The sequence below is a fragment of the Homarus americanus genome, unplaced genomic scaffold (genome assembly GCF_018991925.1).
Source record: "Homarus americanus isolate GMGI-L3 unplaced genomic scaffold, GMGI_Hamer_2.0 scaffold34921, whole genome shotgun sequence".
NCBI classification, from domain to species: domain Eukaryota; kingdom Metazoa; phylum Arthropoda; class Malacostraca; order Decapoda; family Nephropidae; genus Homarus; species Homarus americanus.
The window spans coordinates 1,782,091-1,808,786 of NW_024741901.1; the positions used below are offsets into that span (position 1 = coordinate 1,782,091).

At 35.7% G+C, this 26,696-nt stretch overlaps 1 protein-coding gene across 3 annotated transcripts in view; it reads right to left on the bottom strand.

Moving 5' to 3' along the window:
* Positions 1–5,801: 5,801 nt before the first annotated feature.
* Positions 5,802–26,696, bottom strand: part of LOC121876296 (endoplasmic reticulum aminopeptidase 1-like) — a 71,281-nt gene continuing 50,386 nt past the window's right edge. For 2 of the 3 annotated variants that reach the window (XM_042381344.1, XM_042381346.1), the window contains exons 13-18: positions 26,057–26,083; positions 17,025–17,246; positions 15,337–15,486; positions 14,663–14,785; positions 14,320–14,542; positions 5,802–9,485 (exon numbers count right to left, since the gene is read on the bottom strand). In XM_042381344.1, the coding sequence (XP_042237278.1) occupies positions 9,306–9,485; positions 14,320–14,542; positions 14,663–14,785; positions 15,337–15,486; positions 17,025–17,246; positions 26,057–26,083 (925 nt within the window). In that variant the 3' untranslated portion in view covers positions 5,802–9,305. The remainder of the gene's footprint in view (positions 9,486–14,319; positions 14,543–14,662; positions 14,786–15,336; positions 15,487–17,024; positions 17,247–26,056; positions 26,084–26,696) is intronic. The other variant, XM_042381345.1, reaches the window with a different exon arrangement.

A 26,696-nucleotide genomic window follows, 5' to 3' on the forward strand; every position in this document is an offset into this window, starting at 1 on the left:
CTCCACCACACTGCTCGACATCGTGTAAGGCTCTTTAATAGTGTGATACTCCCCCACTTGGAAGACTGCCATTTTGTTTGTTCCCTGAGATATATTAAAGATTGCTAGTAGATTGAGAATGTCCAAAAGAGGGCAACCAGACTGATGCCTGCACCTCACATACTAAAATAAGATAAACCTTCAACTTCTTAGGCAAGGGGTGATTCAATACAAGTTTATAAGCACCTCAAAGGAAATTACTGTGTTCATATGTCTTTTGATGCAAATTATGTAGCAAAAATGCTCCCATGCTGGCCCAACCTCTCCCTCTCAGCTGTAGTGTATCTCACTGATAACACCTAAGTTCCTTCCACTAGCCTTGTGGGCTGGCAAATGTGTGTCTAGGGGTGCAATTTGGGTCTGGATCACTACCCAATATTTACTAAAATGGAAAACCATTCTTGTTCTAACGCAATCTGCGTCGAAAGACAGCGAGGGGGCGAGATTGTAAACTGCGCTATTTGTGTTGAAATACCATGAGGGGTCGAGATTTCCAACCATGGCCAGGACTACCAGAGGGTTAATGAAGTCATAAGTACAGAAAGTTGTCTAGAGCTAATGTCTTTGAAGTAAAAGTTAAGAACTCTTGGTATAACCTGGCAAAGAATGTTTTGCAGGCACAGTACTGTATAAGCTCATTTAATGAGTGACTTGACCAATATTGATACATGTTCTGGTACATTATAAAGCCCATGCAACAGACCACTGGTATAATCACTGTATATGGAGATCCTACACACATTTAGGTCAATGTCTATTAAATTTTCATAAATGTACTGCTCCCTCACTTGTACTATTGTACAGGTATCCCTTGCTATACGAAAGGGTAAGATTCCTTGAAAACCAATAGTTAAGTGAATTTTTGTTTTGCAAATAACATGAGAAAATTGGCTTAATTTTCCCAATGACAAGAAAAACCCGAATACAGTAAGGCCTCCCTAACTCGGACTACTGTATAGGAGGCTCGAGGCGGTCAGTTACGTGTAACATCCCTACTTTGTGCTTTCTACCATCATTTTGCTGAAAAATCCCTCCCAAAACAATATTAAAGTTAAAAGTACTGTATACATTTGCTCTGCACTTAATTTTATTGTAGCAGATGAATCTTGAGGTAGAGGACAATGGGGAGCTGCTTACACTAACAAGATGTATACAGTACAGTACAGTATTCACTTATATTTAATTACACTTCTATCTAGTACTCACTTCAGTTTCTTTTCAATTAGTAGAATTCTGAGCACCATTCCTTTTCTTTGGAGTTGTTTTGTCTTAACTTGCTTAGGACAAAAACATGTGGGAACTGATTCCTCTCTCAACTGCCAAACCACAGGAACCCAGAGCTTCTCAGACTTATGGGGTTTTCTGACTTGGTGTTATAATTTCAAGCTTATTTTCAATTATCAAAGGCTTTCACAGTTTCAACAATGGTGAGAGTACCCAAGGAATCAGTACAATACATGAATGCCATTGCAAAAAGATTTGTGAAAGGGTGGCACAAATACACATGGATAGAGAGAGAGCACTGATCTGAACTTAACACAAAGGGAATATGGCTGCCACTGCCAGACAGTCAGAGTAATGTGAAGGAGGGATGGTGATAAGCTACGCGCGCGCGCACAAAAAAAAAAAAAAATAATAATAATAATAATCATCATCATCATCATCATCATCATCATTGTCCCTATTAACATTAATCTGGTTCCTGGAAAAAAAAAAAGCCTAAAAAATTATAAACTAAATACAATATGCAGAATATACTGCATGATTGATACAATACATTATGTGAAGGATCTCTGCCAATCTTGCTGGAAATGACTCCTTAGTTGCAGCTTGTTTACAATTATTCTATCTTACTTGGCTTCTTGGGGGTGGTGGGTGTAGCCAGAGTATCAACATAACTCTTGGATGCCATTGTGGAAAGATTCACGAAAGGATGGAACAAATGTATACTGTACACACACAGACACTTCCACTGTACAAAAAGCAAATAGTGGCGAGTCAACTCGAGGGAGGGGATGTGTCTGGCCTGCACAATTTAAATTTTTGCTGGGACTGTCATTAGCTTTTGTATAGTAAGAATAAAAAATTGTACAAGCGAATGTCCTTATAGCAAAAGATACTATTTGATCTACGAGACACACCCAAGGCACTCGGACACCTCATTACCTATACTGTATAGATAAGAACTTTTTTAAATTGCCTAACTTATACATTAGAAGGGCATGGGGATGATTTTCATTAGAAGTTCATACGCACCTTAAAGGGTACATATCTGAAGTTGGTGGATGACTGCCCCACTAAACATAACAGCCCCAAGTTAAAGAAGCTATTAGTACAACTTTATCTTTAATATATCCTCTTCGCCAACAGTACGTATGCTAGCCACTTGGGTTACGTCTGTTACACACCATTGGCAAGTACCTGTACTGGCTCTAGAATGTATTTGTACCTGTACCAGTGTTGGTCAAGTCTGGTCTTGAATGAGCTCAAACTTGGTGCCACCACGACACTGGCAGATTATTCTAAGAGTTCACAACTCGCTCCATAAAAATTTGCCCTTACAATTTCCTGAACTTGTGGCTTCTTCAACCTGAGGCTGTGATCTCTAGTGGGGTGGGCATCTGCTAATTTCAGTTATGAACACTTGACTGAGTAATGTCCTCTCAGGTGCTTATAAACTTATATTAAGTCACTCCTTACTTGTTTATAGTATAAGCTAGGTAACTGCAGACGTTCTAATCTTTCTGGATAGCTGAGGTGCCGGAATGAAAGCGCAAATCTGGTGGCCCCCTCTTGGACATTTTCAATTAATTGACAGTCTCTAGCATATCTTGGGAACCAGATGGAATTACAGTTGGGTTGAATTCAAGTACAAGAGGCTGTACTCGAGTCTAAAATATCTCCATTAGCCAGAATCCCTCAAACCCAGAACTCTACAATAGCAGGAATTGAAATTTTCTCGGAAAATCGTTCGCAAAGCCGGAATTTTCCAGTTTTGGGAATGATTTTCCGAGGGACATTTTCTGGAAAATTCCTGGAATGGGAGAATTTTTTCTGGGTTTGAGAGATGATGAACAGTAGGGTCGAGATATATCGCGACTTTATATAATGATTTTTTATATTGCGGCTACCAAAATTATCAAAATTTTCCTGTATATAGCAATAATTTTTTAATTTCGCGAGGGAAATTGGGCAGGAAATATTTCAAATGTACCTCCATGGCAAACAAATGCATTATTTGCTCACCAGAGGTGCCACCGTGGCTGCTCACTCATGCATTCACACTCACCCACTCAGTCTTTCTGAGTGAGTGTGACGAGAAAGCAGCTGACTCTGCTGCAGATTACGACTTGTAAGGCGAGTGTAAATGGGTTGCTAGTGACGTGAAAAGTGAAGTGAAGGAAATGGAAAGCTTAATGGAAAAGATTTAATACTGTAGCTAATACTTTTGGTGTTCATTTATGTAGGTGTGGGATTGTCAAGTGAAGGTGGCAGTGTAGCGTCTACTGCAGTCTGGTGTTCCCAGTATGGTGCGTCAGCTGCTGAGTCTGGTGTTCCTTGATATTGATACTGACAATGAAATAGCCTGTTGTTCCCAAGTCAAGTGTTCCTTGGTGCTTTAGTTAGTAAGAAAATGAACTCAAAGTTAAGTTTAGTCACTTTTTTGGGGCTTCCAGAACCTAACCCTATTTTCCCCCATTGATTACATGTAATTATATATCGCGATTTAGTATACAGTGGTCCCTCGGTTAACAAATTACCTTCCATAAGAATCTTCATTTCGGTTAAAGAACAAAAATTTGGTTAACGAAATTCTTACGAAAATGTTTCGACATGCTTTGGCTTGCTCACCAGCTGGAAGATTAGTCCGCCAATTCAGAAATTGGTTCTAGGGCTTACATTCGTTAAAATTGGAGTAAATATCAAGAAGGTTGTACTATTCAATAATTTTCCAAGTTTTATATTAAAATTATTAGTCATTTTAACACTTATTTAACATAATTGCAGTACAGGGAACTTGTTTTTGGTGCACCCATCAGCCACTTCACTCACCCACCAAGGCATCAGTTTGTTTCTCTGTTCAGTGGAGGAAACATCTTGCTTGTGGGTCTCTTGAACACAGAGTATTTTTATGTTTTTACAGTACAATTATTGGTCATTCTGAAATTTATTTAACATATTGACAATATATAGTGCAGTGCAGTGTTGATTTAAAGAAAATAATCTTGAATTAGACCTAGTGAACTTAAAATTTTATGGGTGAAATGACGGCATCAAGCATGGGGTGATTTCTCTTCCACCCCACTTCCTTTTCTTCTCCCTTCTCCTCCACCCCCACTTCTAATTCCCATCATCATCAACCAGGAGCCTTCTACATACACACCTCAAAGTAAGTGTACTTAACTGCATTTTTTTTTTAGTTTGTATGTAATTTTCGGTGAGCTGGAACCAATTACCCAAAATCCCATTGAAACAATGGTTTCAGTTAACGAAATTTCTGTTAACCGGAAAATTCCGGGGATGAAGGATTTTTCCAGCTTTGACAGAGTCGTCTCGTTACCCAGAAATCTCTCATTCTCGGAAGTGCTCTGCACCAATTGTTCTGGCTAACGGAGATATCACTACAGTACAGTACGTATTTTCATTGCTGATGTGCCATAAATTAAATTGTCCTTATATTTCATAAATACTTCTACAAAAACTACTGTTTAGTATATACAGTACAACTTAAGGTAGTACTATATACAGTTTGCTGGAGAGTACAGAACCTTCACCTTATGGCTGCTGTAGAAAACTGATAAGGGTCATGGAGGTGGCCAAAACCTCACCATAACCTAAGAGAGAAGGGGGCAAAATATGCCGATCAGCTTTGCCCAACCTGACATCTTTCCCTATCCCAGATTCCTGGTAACAGGTTAACTTGTGCCAAAACCTACTCGTTCCCATTCCGGCTTGTACTTGCACAATAAATGTACAAGTATTTACACACATTGCTAATAAATGCAATCAAGACCTGTTCCCCTGTTTCCAAAGAAGGCAGGATTGACACCTAGACTTTGTGTAGTGTGAACGCTTTTATAATCGTGGCAGTTCTAAATACATGAACTTAGTGAGTTTTGTTATTGTTCCATGATCCAAATATCATTTCAGTAATTTAGTCTATTTACCTTAGGGAGTTGTGACCCTGCCTTGCCAGCTGTTCCCACCCTGTGGGTTGGCATTTGGAAGGGTATTCAACCATAAAACTTTGCTTCAACATGTCTGATGGCAATCGGGGAGTCACCAGAGTTGTGCCCAAACCCTGGTGTCTGCTGCTTTTTACAGATTTGTGGTGGTGAGCCGGAGCAGGATATCCCATTCTGGTTTTACCCAACAGACCATCGGGTAATCACTGTTAAGACAGGCAAGCGTGGAAACTGGTCATAAAATGATGATGATTCTATTGGGTGAGAAGGCTGTTTGTAGTATAAGACACTGAGTAAATAATGCTTCCTGCAGTTAAATAATCAATGGTGAGCTTGCCAGGTGTTGCCTAATGGTGGAAGATCTTGCATGAGGACCTGTACATCATAAACTAAGTGAAGTATGTAATTAATACTATTTTATCTTGCTAACCAACTGCTACAATATACAGTATAAATACTGTACAGTATATACCTTACTAAGATATTAACACATAAACAAACCTCTAGTTATCACCAAAGAGAATTATAGTTCAATCTTAAAAATGTATAATGTCTTGGATAAAAAAATTTATGAGAGATGTTATCACACATGTCTTTTCTCAGCATCTATATATACAATTAATGTTAATTCTACCTCACTCAGAACTACACTATACAATACAGTACATGAGATTTGTTTAACAAAATATGGCATAAGTTTTGAATCTTGAACTGTTCAGTAGTTGTGGAATGGATTTAATAATATTTAAAACAGTAACTTAAATTTTATTAAATATATTTTTAAGAGAGATATTTCCAACGACATTTGACAGATTTTAAGATAATTTAAACTTTGAATTTCACTTTTTATTATATTGAAAATCAATACATATGCTTCTCATACCCTGAAAAGTTTAGATAAAACCAAGAAAAAGATTAGAGAACTATGACTGGAGCCTTAGAGTCCAAAATGGGAGAGATCCAAATATGAGATCACTGACCTACTGCAATAGAGTACTCATGTTCTTTATTAGTTCATCAATATTTTCAGTCATTCAATTTATTATATAGTGCAACATGTCTTTCGTGTTCTGCTTTGCTCTTATTTGTAACAACCATATCATTGTTTTCAAGATGGATTTATTTTATAGCTGTTAACCACCATCAGCAAACCTACTGTAGGTATGGCTTGGACAAAAGGAGGACAAATATTAAGAGTTGAGTGCATAAACTAGCTATCTTGTGCCAGTGACTTGATTACGAGGGGTCAAATATTTGAACAAAAGTGTGCGAGTGTAAAAGCAGCCTGGTGATCAAGAAGTATACAAACACCGGTGTTACTATAGTGCGCAGTCTACAAAGATATTTACATTATAGCGTGCAGTCTACAACTTATTTACATTACAAACTGCAATACTATCAATATTTATTTTGTGATTTAGTATTTTTAGGCTAGATGAGGTTAGTTAGGTCAGGTCATGTCATCGTAGACCGCAGGTGCTTAAGATATCTTTGAAGAGCACATGCTATAGTAGCACCCAAACACCTTTATTTTCTTCCTTTAAAAAAACTAAAAATATATACATAAGCGTACTATATATAAAAAGCTTATACAGTATTGCTAATCAATAATATTTGACTGACATCCAAATACTATCTGGTCTTTCAAATACTGTACTAGCACATAAAAGTTAGTATGTGTTCTCAACTCTTTTCACTTGCCCTTCAAACTTTCTGAAGATTGTGGAAGGTAAACAGACTCTACCAAGCCATCTCTATCATGAATACAGTATACTAATAGAACAGAACTCAGTAACTCAAAAATTTTTAAGATATTCTGTTGAATGAAAAAAAAATTGAATTAACAAGTTCTGTTAGAAGACAACACAACTTAGGTACAGTACATGCACAAAGACAATGTTACATTTCAAATATAAAACTAACTAGGGAGGGATATAAAACTACTGTACTACTAAATGAAAACTTATTAACATGAGAGATTATCATTTGCTAATGCCATCAATGAAAACAGTACAGGTAAGCAGCTTTTCTGAAGCTAAAAATCTTAAAAAGTTATAAAGCTCAAGTTTTGACCTCAACAGTTCCAGGGTCCCTTAAAATCCTATTTTTATTAAAATAAATTTAACTTTGTTGGTTTTACTTTAATTTTATTTGTAAAAAAAAAATTAAGATAATGATTTGTTGTTGATTATGGAAAGTGTGGTTTTGTGGGATAAGGTAAGGAAGCCTGAAGCCAACTGTGGGTGAGACTTATACTATATTAAATAACGTTAAAGTGCTTTGAAAAATAAGAAAAATATATATTATATAACAACAAACAAACAATAAGCATATGTAAGTTTATCTGAAAAAACTATAACTTAAGAAATCAAGATACAGTAGTTGTAGTTTTCTTGTATAAATGAAAATACAGTACCATACAAGTAGGCTAAGATATGACTTAACTGATAAGATTCATGATGATATCTAATTATTAATTAAAATGAACTACATCAGCCCCTGAATGAGGAGTGGCTAACTACAGTACTGGCAACTTATAACTTACTGTACCTGATAACGTGTGCTTTAGTGTCACCTCAGATCAGATTACATAATTAATGACAACACTTCTCACAACCTCTAGGTTTTTGGTATTAACTCAATCATTAGTTTAATGAGATAATGATAACTCTTCTAATAATTTATAACACATAATGCCATCTCAGTTATGGTTACGAGTTATGGCTAAGGGTATCATTTCAATTAACAATCAATGGGCTAAGGCAACTTTTTTTTCTTACAACTTTGGGTTAGGATTTTGCCTCAAATATCAGATCATAGCACCAGCATCACCTGAATCAGTAAAGGATGAGGGGACACATTTAATTATCTATACTGTACTGTACAGTATATGCTACTACAACATTAACTCTTTAGATGTGCTACTTAACTGTAGTGAATTGATTCATGAATACTATTGAACATGGTCTTTGACTTTTCTCAATGTTTGCCAAAAAAATGTCTAGGCGGGAAGCTAAGAAAAAATATAATTCTTGCTTTTAGCATAGAAAGTGCTGCCCAAATATTTTACCAGAAAACTAAATTACGACTAGAAAAAATACCAATTAATGAAGCCCGTGAATCCAAAAAGTGTTGCCTGAAAAATTTAAGAGAAAACCTAAGTACAACTAGGAAAATAAAAATACCAATTGATGAAGCGGTAGACTCAACATAAATGCCACTGAAAGAGAAAATCACGAGCTAAACAATAAACAGTCTTACCAAGATAATCACTAACTAGCATATTACTGCCCCATGTGTTTCCATCACCAAAGAAGCTCCTAGTTATGCCCCAAATTCCAATATTCTCAGATAATTATTCATACACTTTCAGATTTAAGATTAAGTGCATGTCATGATGATATTTCCAAAACTGTACAAGTCATAATACAATGAATGTAAATATCAACTAAGACATGTTTATTTTTAATATTACAATTGTGCTTTGTTTTTGCATCACAGAGAGAACAGTTATTGTGATGTCACCAGTAAAAAATGACCATACAGTATAAAACAAAAAATCTGTCTTTTCAATGTTCAATCACTAAGGAATACTCAACCATTACATAATTGTGCTTTCGAGTCTCCAAGATACAGAGAACTACACATATGTAACATATATTTCTGAGAGATTCTTAAAGACTCATCAACTACAATATTAAAAAAAATATATATATATATTTCATTCAGTTATTTTATCTATTAATTAAACTTTACCTTACAAAGTGAAGTTCCTTAAAAGACTGCCAGCTCAGCTAGATCAGTCAAACTTTGTTCTATTCAGTGTTCATATTCATATAGCTAATTACAAATTATGACCAGTACTTATGTTTGATTAAAGTCATTAGTTACTTAAAATATTTTGTAGTTTCACAGTCATATCTGCATCATTAACCACAATTAACGACACATGATACACAAAAAAAATTCTTCACATACATTCGTCATATTTACTATACCTGTATTTCTCTTGTGCTGTGAGATTTTAAAAATTTGTCTCAATAATCCTACAGCTAAGTCAAACTGGAAGAAATAATTCCACTAGGCAGAGTCACCACTGCCCTTTACAGTTTGTGAGTGAGAGAGATGCTGATGTAACCAACTTGTTAAAGAATCTAAGTTGTGTTCGTGCCACTGAATATGCAAGCGGATGGTTTCCAATGCCTGCGCCAGAGCCCTCTCTCCGGGTCCGACATCAACATCCTTGAAGAATGCCTCAACCTAGAAAGTAGGAGATACACTTGGTAAATAACCTATCCCATGAAATAGTCACAAAAAAAGAAAAAATATATACAGTATTATATAATGTACCAGAACTGCATAGTCTTCCATTATCTATAAACTTCTTTCTTTGATCCATTTGTATTTTTATTTGAGTAGTGTTCTTCCACTGACAGAAATGCCTGCGATCTGCAATATACTCGCACACAAATCTGAGAGGAAATCAGACAAATTTTTGAAGATGAAATGACGCAAGTTTTAATTTTTTGACTTTTTACATTGAATTCAGAGAGATGAGTTTTATTTGTTACTGACTTTTGTGTCAAGACTGGAAAATACATATGGGAAGCCTGGATTTAATAACAGGAAGACACAATGACCAAGAAGGAATAAAAAACAAACAAAAAAACTAGCAGGCAGGCTAGGCAGGCGGGCACTGACAAGGATTGTGGATTTTTTTCCCTAGAGTAATGCTTCTCGTCACCATCATTCTCTCGGTATATTTTGAAATTCTGCATCATTTTCAATATCATTTCACTTTGAACATCACTCATATACAATAAGAACCTAGTGGCAGACTGTCCAGGTTGTAACTTGTATTATTCACAAAACAAGAAACTAAAATGAATATGATTAATCTAGTACGTCGCTAAACTTGAGCCAGGCTTCAATGTTTTTCCTAGGTCATACAGTGTTCCTGATGACTACCGTTTAGTACCGTACCGCTGATCATACCTCGTGAATAAACAAGACATATACCTGTCCAGTACCGACTAGCACGTCAAGTGACCCAGTCATCCACCTACTTGCCTGTCCACCAGTTATTATTGCGCCCCATCCCAGCCATACAGCAGCACCACAGTGGCTCCTGAAGACCGACTGTGATTACACATCATTAATTATTTGATTTGTGAATGTTTTACACAAATGTCCCCAAAAGGACTACAGGCATCCCCCGCGTTACGGAAGCTCAGGTTAGGGAATTTCCCTCTTACGGAATTTGTAAATTACAGTGAGTTCTGCTATAACGCGTGTTTTGATAACGCGAATTTGCTCCAACACGATTTATGAATTAGGAACGATATTTGTATAACGCGAACGCTTGTTTGCTATAACGCGATTTTTGCTTACTATTTCTCCAATTTTGTGGTATTAACTGTGAATATAGTAAAGAAGAATATCAACAAGAAGCGTTCTGGTGATAGAATTCCCGGTGATGATCGTAAAAGAAAGGATATAACACTTGAAGAGAAGCTCGATTTTATCAACCTCAAAATCACCCTTCTCCCCCATCAAGTAAAGTGTTACATTTACTGTATGATTTCATTATTAGATATGAATGTAACATTTATTTAGACTGTGCTATCCTTTGTGTTAGGCTAACTACTAAATTTTTTCGATTTCGAGTAATCTGCATCTAACCCTATTTTCTCCATAAGCCCTGTTATTTCTATTACGCGATTTTCTATAACACGATATTTTACAAGAACACAATTATCGCATTATAGCAGAACAACCTGTATGACCAATAATTTCACGTTACGGCCCGTAAATCCGCCCTTACGGAAATTGGGGTAAATTTTAACAAACACAAGGCCTCACACATACCATTCAGACTGACAGACTTGACAAGTTTTACCAACCATAAAGACAGTTGAAGCTTTAAACATCACTCACAATGGATCTTGAATATTCCAACTGTAATCAGACATACCTAAGTTGCCTCAACAATTGCAACCCCAGTTGCAATATCAAATTCTGTCACTACTGAGAAATAACAAAGTATCTGGTGTACTCTAAGATTAAGAGAAAACGGATGACTCAGGAGTGCTGAAGTGAGAGAAAACAGACTCCAATGACGGGGCACTCACATAAACATACACATAGCTGTATAATGCAATATTATGCAATATTAACCCCTGAATTGGTGTTTTAAGAAGGTATATCATAAATTATTTAATGTACTGTATTGTATGTGTTTATAAATGTTTATTTTCATTAATAAAAGTGCTTGAATTACTTTTTTGGGGCCGAAAAAATTCCTTAGGGACGCATCTCCAGTTTTATAATGGAAGTCAATGGGAAATAGGTTTCGCGATACGGTCAATTTTCCGGGAACGGAACCTTTCCGTAACGTGGGGGGTGCCTGTATTAAAAAAACATCAATGGCATTATCATCATGGACAGAAAAAGTGGTTTGCAATTACTGTTCAAAAACCTTACCGAGGAAAAACCTGGACCAACACATAAAACGTGCGCACGATACCAATGCATTGAAATGCTCATCTGCAACTAGTCAGGACATTGGAAATTTGTTTTCTGTCAAAACCATTAAATCGGAGAAAATACAGCATATGGAGACAGGGCTTAAGGATGCTAGTAGTGATACAGGTCACCGAGTAAAGCGTCATTCATCTGAAGACTCATCTCGGTTATCTTTCGGTGCCAGTGCTAGCAAGAAATTAACAACAGTTCATGAAAGTGCTGAGCAAGATAATTTAAAGACTATGCTGATCAGTTTGGATAGTAAAATTAGTTCCTTGATTGATTCAAAATCTCAAAAAGATGAACCTCGTCGTACTGATCATACAAAATTGTCTCTACAGCCGGGTAAAGAAGAGCTACCTAGACTTATGTCCACACAGATATCTGAGTTGTTACCAGCTGCTAGATCAATTGACACAATTTTCTCTCTTCTACCGTGTTTTGTTGTACAGTAACACCAGATGAAACTGGACTACAGTGCAGTACGTGTAAATCTATAATTCTCTTTGATTTTAATAATGGCACTAAATTTACACTGATGAATGAGATTCCATCTTCATTTTCCCATCTGAAAGAATCACTTAGACGTAACTGCTAAAAGTCATGAGAAAAACACTGTTTTAACTTGTAAAATACAGTACATATTGAAGAGAAAATTATTAAAAAACAGGCACAAGAATGTGGTTTAAATTGTGCATCAGCAGCTTATTTTACATACAAAAATGGTAATTCATATCGGTATTATGAAGGACTCATTACTGAAATATATGCCGCTGGTGGTAATGTTGGTGTTAAGAATCACTCTCATGAGTTTCCTAGGTTATTCTTAAGTCTTGTGTATGAGGTTGTTAAAAATACTTTTGTATCATTTGTGACTGAATCTTCCTTAACATTTGGTTTGATAGCAGATAAGATGACAGCGTCTCACAGAAAGAGACACGTTATGGGCATCAGAATACCCATTTGGGACATCAATAATACCAATATCAATAAAGATGTATACTTGCAACATATGGCTATTGGTGAAGGAACAGGGAAGTCTATGACTAGTCATATGTTAGATTGTTTGAAGAGTGTGGGGTTTACTTTGCCTTATATAAGAAACCATTTGAGTGGAATGGCCATGGATGGCCAGTATACCTGTTTGCATATTGATAAACATATGTCTGAAGAACTTAGTAAAGCTGTAAATTTGTGTTGGGATCCCAGGCACAGGACTGAGCTCATCAAAAAAGACAGTAAAATTATGGAGGTTCTTAATTATGCTACAAAACTGTTTCATAATGTGATGGATCAGTTTGTGTGGGGAAATAACTATCAGTTGTTACAGTCTGTTAAGGATTTATCTTCAGTCGTTTCCTTTCCCATATCTGAAGCTATTGTTGAGTCCTGGGGGTCAGTAGTAGATAGACTCATCAGAAATAAATCTAGAATTAAAGAACAAGACACCACAACTGCTGACACCATAGAAATGTTGACCTTCATAAAGCTGAATGGCCCAGCAACAGGAATAGCCACAAATAGAAAACTGTTTAAAAGAGCACTATGCTTAATGTATGGAAGAGCCTCATATGAGGAGCATTTCTAACACCAGACACTAAAGCAGGCAGGAAAATTTACCTCAGTTGTAATTTCAAAGATAATGTCTGCCTCAAGTAAAGAACTTCCTAGCTACAAAGAAATGCTATTTTCTGTAGTTGTTAATATTATTTCTGTAATTGTAGGTTAACTAGCTTTGAATAACACACACATTACATTTTTTTTTCATAAAATTTTATTTCTCTATCGTTGATCACAGAGCTAAGCTTTGATTTATGTGATATGTTGATTTATTTTCAAAATAAAGTTTGTATTAAAAAATGTGTGTCATTATAACTAAACCTTGTTATTACTATAAACTAGTGCATTAAAAATCAGACAGATTCGACTTGAAAACTTACAGATCGCAAACATACACTACACACAGGGTGTCCATACAGTCACATATCACAGGAAAATTTGTACAAAATGTTTTCCACCAATCTCAAAACATATTTATAAAAAAATATATAGTTTCTTTGAATGTTCCTTTAACATTTCAGGCCTGGTGGAGCAGACATTTTCTTGAATTTGCCATTTGAGATGTTTCAAATCTGTTATCTTCATAGAATAAACTTGTGATTTTAAATACCCCCAGAGAGCGAGGACACAAGTGTGGAGAAGTTGGTGCCTTCCTCTCTTGATTATGATGTACGGTACAGTATTTAGCTATGTAGAGTTTGAAATAAAATTGTGAGAAATGGCAGTGATGAAGTAGATCATGGTGTAGAAACTTGCACTCCAAGCTGTTTGTATTGTATTTTGATTTGTCATTAACTGATTAACTCCATGTGTATGAGTTCCCCTCTTTGTTGAATAAAATCATCTGGCATTGGCCAGATAAACTATTAGAAGTAGCATCATGTAGCAAAGGGGTTAAACCTAAAGAGGGGCAAATTCATACGAGGAACTATCTTCAGTAACACAAGTACTACTAGAGTTATACAGCAGTTGTCAAAAGATTATGAATTATTGGAAATAATGCACTAACCTCTCCCAGATCAAACGATGAAGTGAAAGGAGAAGTCACGGCCTTGATGATTGCCCCCATGGTAAATGACCCGTGACCAAAGAGCTGCGAGATCTGTGACCAGTGTTGGCGGACCATTCGCCACGCTGACAGCCTTCCACCTGGGTTTTTGCTGACTTGCTTTAGAACCGTCATCACGTCTTGAGGCCGGATCTTTGTGGCATCTAATGTGTACTCTAAGTATCTGGTCACAGGAATAGAGTTGTCATCATTAGAAATATTATCATCCTCATAAATGGAAAACAATGTACAGTTGGCACTATTTCCAGTAAACCTTCTCAATAACATAATAATGTATACTTACTGCTGCATGAGCCAAGGATCCCGAGTCTGAGCCATGGCCTTCAACATGAGCCCTTTCTCACTTGGGATTGAGGAGGAGTTATAGACTTGCCAACAGTGCCGCCAGTCTTCCTCTGTGCCATATCTGAAGGATATACTGTATTGTTAAGAAATGCTAAAACAAAAGTTAAACTCTGTCTTCCATATATCACAAAAGAAATACATAAGTAAAAGAGGAAAGTCTAAAATTTGTTTAAATAATTCTTTTAATTTGACTACAGTGTACAGTATATATTATTATGAAGCTGGACATGGGAGAATAAGCTCGAGGACCTGACCTGCGCCTGCCTGCTTGCTGCCTGACCACTGTACCCCCTTTACTCGATCTCTCGACTCAATGTTCTGGACCTTTGGATGAATATACCTTTGCCATTTACCAACTGTATTTGAAATCCCAAATTCACCAAAATGTGAGTGTGTGTTTAACTTTACAGCTGGGATGTGAATACAGTATAGTGTTGGCCAAACGGCCTCCTTATGTACTGAAATAAAGACTCATTCAACAATGTGTTATATTTTGCACTGCCATTTATAGGTCCCACTTCCACTATTTGAAATATGGACAAAGAGGTGCTGTGCAGCTCATTTCATCTGTCACAACTAAAATCTAAAAGGAAAACATAAATTACCACAAACCTCACTCCGGTACTGTAGACAACAGATCGGAGATTAGGAGGGATTGAGTCATTATTGGTGCGCCAGCTGGAGAACCGCTGTTGTGCTTCCTGTATGGCATGAGAGTTACCACACTGGACAGCTGCCCATAACACCTCTGACCGCAGCAATCTGAGAAATATTATAGTTATAATGTTAACTGACCTTGAGTTATGACAGGCTTTGAACTGAGGCTCACAAATACTCTACATTTTCCCCCCAAAAAATATGGATCCTTGTAACCTTTCTATATGACTTTAAACAAAAAAAATACCTTAGCGATAACTTAAATGCAATAAAACATACAGTATATAAATATTTATAATATATTATTTTATCATGTTTCCTTTATATTTTAACACCAGTCAATTTGCAATAGATCACAAATCATCTCTATTGTCCAGATTTGCTTGATCTTTCTGTAGGCGAGGTTCTGATGAAGTGTTCTGTGTTGACAGCTTGTGTTTCAGCTGATTCCACTTATTCTCTATGAAGTTCAGATCCAGTGAGTTCCCAGGCCACTCCAGCACTCAAAAATTCTTGCATATGCTTTGTGAGGAGTTGTTCTTGGAGGTATGATGAGATGGCATGTTTGACTTCTTTAGCAGTTGGTGTTGAATTGTTCATTAACATGTCTTGAAGGAGGTTGTGATGGGCTGTCTTCATCTCTGTTGCAGATATACAGTAGCTGGATTCTTTATCTGTTATGGAGGTCTTTCTGCGCCTCGCAGGGAACAATCCCTGAGGTGGAATAGAATTGGCAGGAAGACTTGTGTGTTGTGCATTTCAGTCTTAACTGCTGCTGTGCCTTGTCCCATACTGTATTTCCATCAGAGGAACTATTTCTCCTAATGGGACAAGCATGTGAACCTTCCCCCACCTCCAGAAATGTTCTTGGAACCTTTGGTGACTGCCATGAGAGGAAACATTTGGGCTAGTATGGCAAATGTGTGTTTTTCCTGTCATCATATGCAACTGAAACTGATCCAACTGTCCCAAGATAGAGCTCAGCAAACTGGCCATGCAGGAATCACTTGCAAAGGGGTCCAAGGCACCAGTGGGTTGGCAAATGAAAATTTCTGTACCTAATTCAACTTCGCAGACAGTAATCGGGCTCATGTGAGCATAAAAATATCTGTAATTACTGTACTTAAATGGGATCAATATATTTTGTAGATACCCTTTCACATCAATCTTTCTGTTGTATCCAAAATCTTGACTGTCAATATTTTAACCCTAAATTGTGACCTTCACAACAAACATATACAGTATATGACACAGCTGCATAAGAAGTTTCATTACAATATATATATGACACAGATGCATAAGAAGTTTCATGACAATATTTTGAATTGTACTTTTTAATTTCAAGGACCAGAAACAAAACTGTAATGGATGTACATTCAAGAAAAAAAATTGTCACTTGTCTGTCCCATCCCTGAACCCAAGACATCACTCATTATTAGACCGATAGATTGTGTAATGTCTCAGGTTCACAAGTCTCAGGGTTCAGGGATGGGATGGAGGACTCACTGGATTTTTTTCCTGTACATACTCCTGCATGGATACAAATTTGAATACTGTACTATGTTTTTTTCTCAACTGGCAATCAGGGAACTAGACAAATTCTGTGAGATTAGGTTAAAATCCATGAATATAGTAATTCTTACCTCTCTAGATGAGTACCGGTGTCATTCCAACCTATCGTCTCATAGTGAGGTCTGACGAGTGTGTGTATGTAGTCGAGCATCAGGGTATGCGCTGGATAATTAAATATGAGCCTGACCCATTTGAACAAGTGTCCAAGAGCTGTGTGCCAGGGGATGTATTTTGTTTCCTTCTTCAGGTACAGACTCAGATCCAGTGCAACCGTAGCACTGACGGTGCCGGCCCTAATAATTAAGAGCGAGATCATCACCTGTACCACATCTACCTTATAACAAGTACAGTACCTGTATTATATCTTTTAGCTTTACACACTGGTACTGATAATGCAACAATTTAATTAACCTGTACTCAAACAATAAACATCATGAAATACGTACTATTAAAAACACTAAACAAAATCTGTGACTATATATAGACTTTTATCATTCTACATTCAACTATAATAATAATAATAATAATAATCATATAATAGATATTTATAATTCTAAAAAATGAAACTCAAATTTGATCTTTATAATCTTTTGGGGGATTAAGGAATAAATAATTGCAAATGTAAATAATTTGGGAAAGAAACAAGAGGACCATGCACAAACTGGAAGCAATTTACACACTGAAATTATATACTGTCTATCCCCTTGTTGTACCCCACCAAGGCTATTTAGGCTAAGTAACTCTCAATCCATCATAGAAATAAATAAAGCAAATAGAAATATATAGTAAAGATAGAAAAAGACTAATTAAAAAAAAATCTTACATGCACATAGAAAGAAATTATACTGTAATTGCAGTTAGAAGAGATGTATATAATATAGCCTGTAAATGTACCATAAAAAGTAAAGGAAAAATATGAAACATCTGTGAAAGACTGAGTGCCTGGTCAGTCTCCACCGCTACAACACGTCAACACAATATTTACAGGATTTGTTTTGGGCCAACATTTGCACATGGTCCTCCTATACAGTATATAAAGTGAAAATTGCTTATCTTAAATACCATCAAGTATATATTGTTACCCGAACCCAAATCGTAAGAAATTTAATATAAAATACTTAATATTTATCCACCCAACAATATATGCAGTATCATTATAAAAATACATATATACAGAATATTATATATATATATATATATATTTTATAATGAAAAGTAACTTATTAACAATTTATATTATATAATTTCATATTCATACACGAAGAAGATGCTTAAGTGGTGAAAATATTAAAATTTAGGAAATATTATTCATTCAAGCTTGAGTATTTTTGATAATGAATTGAAGACAAAACCAAGAACTTGCCATGAGAGAAGGAAAACCACAGACTGAAAACAGGCACTTTACCCAATTGGTCTATCTTGTACCATTCCTAAAACACCTACAGTATCTGCATTGGTCAATTCATGTGGAAATTCTAGGGTATGTTAAACTAGAGTGTTGTATGTGTTCTGAGTGTGAGTACCACGAGTGGCACAAAATAATGAGTCAGGCTGGTTTGTGTGTCTGTATGTGTGTGTGTACTATGTGGTAGTCAAGAGTACCACCTATACGGTATCAAAACAACAATCTAATACCTGTATTTCTGTAAGTCCATTTTCAACAGGAATTCCTAACTCTCTTCAACTCAAGAAACTATTGCAAATCATGAAATTTCAAATGATTCACTGAACTTTGGGTATACCTGTACATTATAAGGATATTTTGTGTTCATTAACTAATCACGACAAAATATAAGTCGCACACACCTTATGAATTTTCAGGAAGATTTTTTTTTTCCATATTTTCATCTACTATGTTCATCCCACTATTTACCTGTTCTGATGGATAATGAAAGGAGTGTCTCATTATCTAACTTCAATGAAAGAAATTATCAATTTTTTCAATCAGTTTCAAGTGATTTATTACCTTTATTCACCTTTCTTTCATTGCACTTAGACAGTCAGATTTCCTACAGACTCTACAAAAAGATATCTGATGCACTTGACTCTACAAAAATATATCTAATGCACCCAACTCTACAAAAATATATCTAATGCACCTGACTACATAATAGATACCGTATCTAATGCACCCGACTCTACAAAAATATATCTAATGCACCTGACTCTACAAAAAGATATCTGAAGCACCTGACTCTAAAATGGCAATCTGATATACAGTACCTGCAGGCTGGAGCACTCACAATATTAACCTACATCCATACTATGATCTTTAAAAAATAATAAAAAGCTAAAGAATGACATTAACCTGTCAATACAAAAACAAAATATAGTACTATACTGTTGTCGATAAATCAGTCCACAATCTGAGATATATCGGCAGCATATGTTGTGGTTGTGTGTGTGTCCAGATGCTATACTTTATCATATTCTAATGTTATTGAAGAAGTGGTTGTTTGTCTGACTCTATTGTATCAAGTTAATGCTCTCTTAAAAAATATGGAAATTTGTTTTACAGGAATGATATTTCTCACACGTGTTCAGGGATTGGTGACATCCAGCACTGTATCTACTGTAATAATTCATGATTATCTTAGCTCCTGATAAGTTCAGATTAATGAAGCTTTATTGTACAAAAAAATCATGTATAATTAAGTATACTATTCTCTGTTGATGAAATGATTACATCATCTGTGAGTGCTACCAGACCAATATTACTTTCTTATTAAACAAATTTACTTTTGGTAAATCTCAAAGAATCACATGCAATTAAAAGGAAGTTGATGATCAAATATTTTTCTGTCACCTTAAATAAATATGAAACTGTGCATACAAACTAAATTAAGGTTTCTGGTTCATAAGAGACAGAACAGTGTCTGTTATCCTGATCCAATAGTGTCCAGATAATATCTTAAGAATACACTTCTGTACCCAAGAAACTTATCTAACCATTTATGTCCCTCAAGTAAGTGACTCAACATATTAAGATCATCAACTTTACAGAAAAATGGAACACAGGAAACAATAAATTAATAAACTACATTACTAGTGCAAACCTGAGTATGGGCTGATCTGCTGTTGTTAAATTGAAAATCATACTATTATTTATTGACTACAAACCAATATTGTATAATACTGTAAAAGTTTATCCTGGACAACTGTGCTCATTACAGTACCAATGTTTTACAATAAAGAGCAATTCATAAAATGATAAAGAATCACAATGAATATACTTTTACGAAATGGAGGACTGAAGAAAGAAAACCTGTTTTATAGTCAAGAAGATGACTGAGACTTGTGAGATGTACGGTACAATACTACTATTAAGCACCTCATATGTGGAACTTGCTTGTCATTGCCTGCATGTGCTTGATAAGAGTGCAAGGTAATATTTTACCAAATTAAGAACTGAACTGGTTATTCCAGAAAGTTTTTGTTGTTTCTTACCTTGAAAATAGCCCCTATCCTTCCCAGGTTCTACACTGCTACAGTATTAAAGTAACGATCATCCTAGTTTATGCCAGCTTTGGTAGTACTGTATCAGATAAACATTTACACAATTTTCTTTTTACTGCCTAGTTTCTTCTCGAGCAAGAACAACTGTCACTTGCTGGTAACTTACCGATCATTTTCCGATGGACATTTTATGAATTAACACATACAGTATATCCCTGGCTCTTCCAATACACACTCTTTATTTGTGTATACAGTAACTTCTTGCACCATAAAGTTTAATTACATCATTTGCTTTGTAGGTTTTGTGCATGTTTTTAAAAACAATTATTTTTACATACAGTATTTGTACCGTATAAAATGAGTGAAATATTCTTTATCACTATACTGTACAGTATTTTTTTCTTTTACTTATATATTTTTTACGATGATGAAATGGGGAATAGAGAATACAGAAGACATGAATAACAAGGACTGCATGTACTGTACTGACTGTGACCATCATAGTGACCACGAGAAGAAAAGTTAGAAAAAGGAAATCAAGAGATACCATAGACAGTAGTACCCCCATTTACACGGTCAATTGAACCCACGGGGTACAGCGGAAAGTGAAAGGAAAGTGAAAAACCGCGTAAAGTGAACAACAGAACATATGGCATTAATTCCAATAGAGACTGGCCCGACCCCCAAACTCCCCTTTTTCTGACACAATACCTATGTTGTAGTAAAAATAACATCTTAATTTCATGATAGTATGCTCACACAATTAATATTTAAGAGAAATACAGTCTCCAGGTTAATGTCCATTCAAATAATGGACTCAAATCCCACCCCCCCCCCTCTTCCCAGCTCACTAGCTCCTACCTCTCTGAGAAATGTTTGGGTGAAACCACTAGATTTTAACGTATAGTAATAAATAATACCTCAGACTAAAGTTAGGATAATATAATTGACATTTCTGGATTCCTTGCAGGTCAGGGAATATTTTGAATGTAAACTTCATATATTTTGCACAAAAGATAAAATATTTGCTTTGTGTAAACCAAATTATTACATTAGATCTAAAATTTGTATGTCTAATGCAAAATTCATGATGTTTATATTCAAAATGATCATCATATTTTAAGAATTCCAGCAATGTAAATTATATTCTGGCCGGGTAATTTGTATGAATTTTATGAGCTAAAACAAATATCTTCAGTAAATAAACAAAGAAATATTCTTCAAGGACACTATCTGTCAATCAAAGTACCCCACCTTGCCTCTCCCCCCCCTCCTCACACTCACGCCATCTGGGTCAGTCGGTCCCAACCCTCCCCCCCCACCCCCCTCCCTACCAGAGAAATGTTTGGGTGAAAACACTAGATTTTAACGTTTAGTAATAAATAATACCTCAGACTAAAGTTAGGATAATATAATTGACGTTTCTGGATTCCTTGCAGGTCAGGGAATATTTTGAATGTAAACTTCATATATTTTGCACAAACGATAAAATATTTGCTTTGTGTAAACCAAATTATTACATTAGATCTAAAATTTGTATGTCTAATGCAAAATCCTTGATGTTTATATTCAAAATGATCATCATATTGTAAGAATTCCAGCAATGTAAATTATATTCTGGCCGAGTAATTTGTATGAATTTTATGAGCTAAAAAAAAAAAAAATAAAAATAATACTTCACCGTGTATATGAGTAGATGCACCGCGGAAAGTGAGTCTGTGAAAGTCCGGTTCTGGCAAGGTACCGCGTAAATGAGAAATCGCGGAAAGTGAAACCGGGTAAAGCGGGGTAATACTGTATACTGTACAGATTCTGGCTACATGAAGAAAAAGAAATCTGCAGCTTTTAGTTCCTTAAAAATTTGGGAGTTATAGTATCTACAGGAAAAGGGAGGAGAGAATTCTGATCTTTCACTTATCTCCTCATGCATAAAATTGGATTTCATTCTCCAAACTTCCATCTATGGCTTATAAGGCCTGGTGAAAAACTTGAGAAATACTAGCTTAGGATAATAGAGGGGAGGAGGTAATACATCAAATGATTGTCTTTAGTATAACCCAAACTCAGAAGCATAACTCCTGAGATAGAAGACAAGTACAGTAAGACAATGGAGTTATGTTCTTGAGAAACCTTAGTGTGTACTGAATTAGTGTAAAGGCTGAATTCCTTGAACTCTTAGAGCTTATTTTTAACCCCAAAATTTTCACTTTCCAGAAAGAAGGAAACAGTTTTAAAGCCTGAGTAGTGTAGCTGAACAAGTATTGCCCTTGATTCATCCCCATGATTTTTGCACTAGGAGTTGGTCAGTCCTGTATGTAAGGTCTTATTTTGAGGCGCTACTGTATATTTTTCTCTCTTCTACTGCAGAGGACAAGCAAGATCCCTATATGGTGAGGAGGGCTTGATAACTGGCCATCTCAAGACAGGTTGTAGCAGAGGACAATGTGGTATACAAATAAGTCCTGCTTATCCCCAAATATAGGCTACCCACCCCTCCACACCCACCAACCTCTAAATAAAGGTTCTACAGATATCAATAGCTCTAAGACTTCAATATTCCCTGGAAGGTACAGTCACCTGCACTCTTACCTGGTACAGTGGCTGGTGTGTTTTGTGAGATGTGACAACTTTGTGAAATGTTTATCTACCATCCTTAGTTTGGCTATTATTCTGAGGTCCTTAGGACCATTCTGGACATTTTAATATGATGCAAACAAACAAAGAGTTGCCACATCTCAAAAAATTGTGCCAGTCACTGTGCCAGGTACTGTATAAATGAAAGGCGACTGTACCGCAATGGATAGCCAAGTATTTCATTGTACAATATGTACATTGCTCTCATCGTTAAGTAACAGGTGATTGGCCCGTTTCACTTTCAGTACAGTGAGACACACTTTGGCTCTGTCTACATGTATTGTGTACCTGTAATGTATTTAGGTTATGACCTCCCAAGGTCCTTAGCCCTCAAATATTCAGTGAGCGTATTCAGGAGCTGTTCAAGGCTGGCTTAGGTTATAAAAATATAAACTCAATTTACAACAGGACAGGTGACTATACAAAGAATGTAACAATGGATACTGAACATAAATAAATGCCCAAATACTGGTACAGTATCACAATTTCCCAAATGACTGTAACAGCAAGTGACAAAACTGGAAAATATTATGATAAAATTTATGCTTTTAATTAGACCCACCAGACTATAATCAAGCTGACAGCAGGGAACTGAGAGCTCGAGCAGATTTAATGCGATTAGTAAATTTTGAACAAATAAAATGAAAAGTTGAGACTAATTTGACTATCCCTACCAGCACAGTACCTGAATGGGATATAAACACATTCATTTGAATCTGACAGTGAATAAGGCTGCAATGCATTCACTGCTTGCAACAGTATTTTGTCCATTACTGTGTCAGGTATTATATATCTTGCAGGATATGGCAGGTTCTGCCTATGAGGTACTTGCTACTGTTACATCTCATAAGTCTCTTCTGAGGCTCCCTAAGGCCTTAAATAATAAAACTTCCAACACCCCAAAATGTTCTACAATATGCTAGTGCACTATTTACTTGTATTTGATAAATATACCATGTTCCATTTTGAATTTACACAACTTAAGTTATTTTAGACATACAAGACTGTAAAAACAATACATGGTGGGTCCCACCCAATCCGCAGATATTTTATTTGTGAGTCTCCCATCTGTGGCTCACTCAACTGTGCTACAAAACATGAAGTATGATACACTGGAAAATACCTATAAAATACTCTGGAAAATATTTTCATTGGGAAATCATAACAGTAATAGGTAGAAGATATTCAAGTTTACACTACATAATGAATAAAACATGGCTTCATTATGTTGTTAAAAGTAAAGCAACCATGAAAATTTAGTTGTAATATCTGTTGAGTAATGCATTGTTTACAACCATCAACAGCGTGTTGGTGGAACAGGAGTAACACACTTGCCCCTCACTAATGTGTCACAGATTCAAATCCCTGGCCTGGGTCAGATGTGAGAAAGGGTGTTATCTAGGGTGACCCTCACTACCAAACACAGCAGGCTTTCTCTGGGTACTGTACTCCAGTTTCTGCCTGTACTAACACCGGACAATGGAGGTCATAACAAAGAACAGAATGACTGCCCAAATGGCTATGAAGCTTATGAGTGGTGGAAATTAATTAAAAAATAAATAAAAACAGCTGACCACTGTGTGCAATGTACGGAAAATCCTTTATACAGTACTGTATACAGATACTAACAATATACAGAATTGTGTATGAACTTATTTACATTTTTTCTGATAAGTAACCAAGAATTTTAGGAATAAAATTGTATTGAGACGTAAAAATTGGGATGGACACAACATTCTCACTGCATCATTTTCTCTCTCCCTTTATTTTTCTTTTCCTTAAGAAAGAGGAATAAAGTTTCACATCTTATTCCTCCCTCTTTCTTATCATCCTCATTCTACAAGGAGGGAAAAAAGGGAGGACAAAAAGAGAAAGAGAGAGGAGGAGGAGAAAAGGAAGTCTCTCTCTTTCTCCCTCTCAGAAAAGTATAGTTTAGAGTTGTGTTGGTTGGTCATATAAACATACATATGACAACTATGCTAATCCATCAGGAAATGCATGGGATAGGTGGTGCTTGTAGTTCAGAGGTCAGGTCGGGGATGTGTAATGTAAACAATCAAAGTGGAATCTATACAATTATATCAAATCATGAATAGACATTCTTCTTTTTTGTCACCAGTGTATTTCCAAATTTAATATTTTCCAGGTTAACTTAATGTATTAAGTGAAAATTAAAAATTTTGGGAAATTACTTTGAGGCCCAAAAAATAACCCCAAATCTTTCACAGGTACAATGTGTAATTCATGAGGTTTAAAATCCATCTGGTTCTTCTGAATGTAACCCTGCAGATTAGGCAGGACTTACTGTACCACCATACCTCAGAGCGTATATATATACTGTACATACATATACAATATATATGGTATATATACTGTATATATTTATAGGTACCGGGTATATACAATTCTGATTTTAAACAATGGAAGTAAATATGCTTTCATGCATTTTTATTAATGTAAGGCATTACGATACAGATTACCATTCATGAGTTTGAGATGATAATAGAATAAAAATCTTACAATACAGTACAGTACAGTACAGTACTATATGATTTACAACTATACAATATAGAGCTAAATCTACTTTACAGTTGAGAATGAACAGAAGTGTCTTCCAGTTACCGCTATAAAGAAACTGGTTCCCAAATTTGTGAGCCAATAATATGAAATTCAATCAATAAAACTTCACACACAATTTATGACAGCTAACTCCAATCTTGCCAAGAATTAAAATGTTTAGATATAGATTATCAAGGCAGTAGCTGTCATAAATCAATTACTGTTTCCAGGACTCTGATACCAGGCAATGAGTCTTAGTAAAGATCGTGGCTGCTAATTATATCAATACAAGTAATGAGTATTATGATCATCAATAGACAGTCTCTAACTCATAAATGGCTAACCTCATCAGTATCACACACACACATATATGGGGGAGTTAAAAAAAAAAAGCAAAAATATATGAATAAAGATACATGTGGGATAAATGAATATATATATATCAACTTCTCACCAGTTCTGAATGGTAGTGCAGAATGGACTGGGAAAAAAAAGTAGAGGGCTTACATTTGGGGCCAATATAAACATAGTATCTGGAATAAGCCAAGCAAGCATTCTGACACTGTATTTTTCTCCGATATGAATAAAATAACTGCACAGGTGGCCTTGAAGAACCCAGAAGATTTAAAAAATTATTTATAAAAATTCTAAAAATGTGTATAAAAATTATCTTTTCCTGCAGTAAAATTTACAGTACAGTCTCATGAATTATGGATTTATAGTAAATCTCAACATCACTTGTAAAGGTTAAAATTTTGTATATCAATTCCTTAAGATATCAAATATTTCCTACGGGATGACATCCTTCTTGGTCAGTTGGTAAGAACTCTAGAATGAACAAGTAGTGAGTTAATGTGGAGATATATACTGTACTCTTATTAAACTGAGGATGTCTTCCTAGCTGTAAATGATATAAAATATTATTCTGAGCAGCAACAGTTCTTCACCATTCTTAAGTAATTGTCTTCTTTATATTCATTAGAACCTTGACAAATATTTTGTAGTTATCTCACATAGTACAGTAAAGCCTCATACTGTACTAGTCTTTCAAAACCATCATCATATACAGTACAGAAAATTGTGAAGTACTTTTA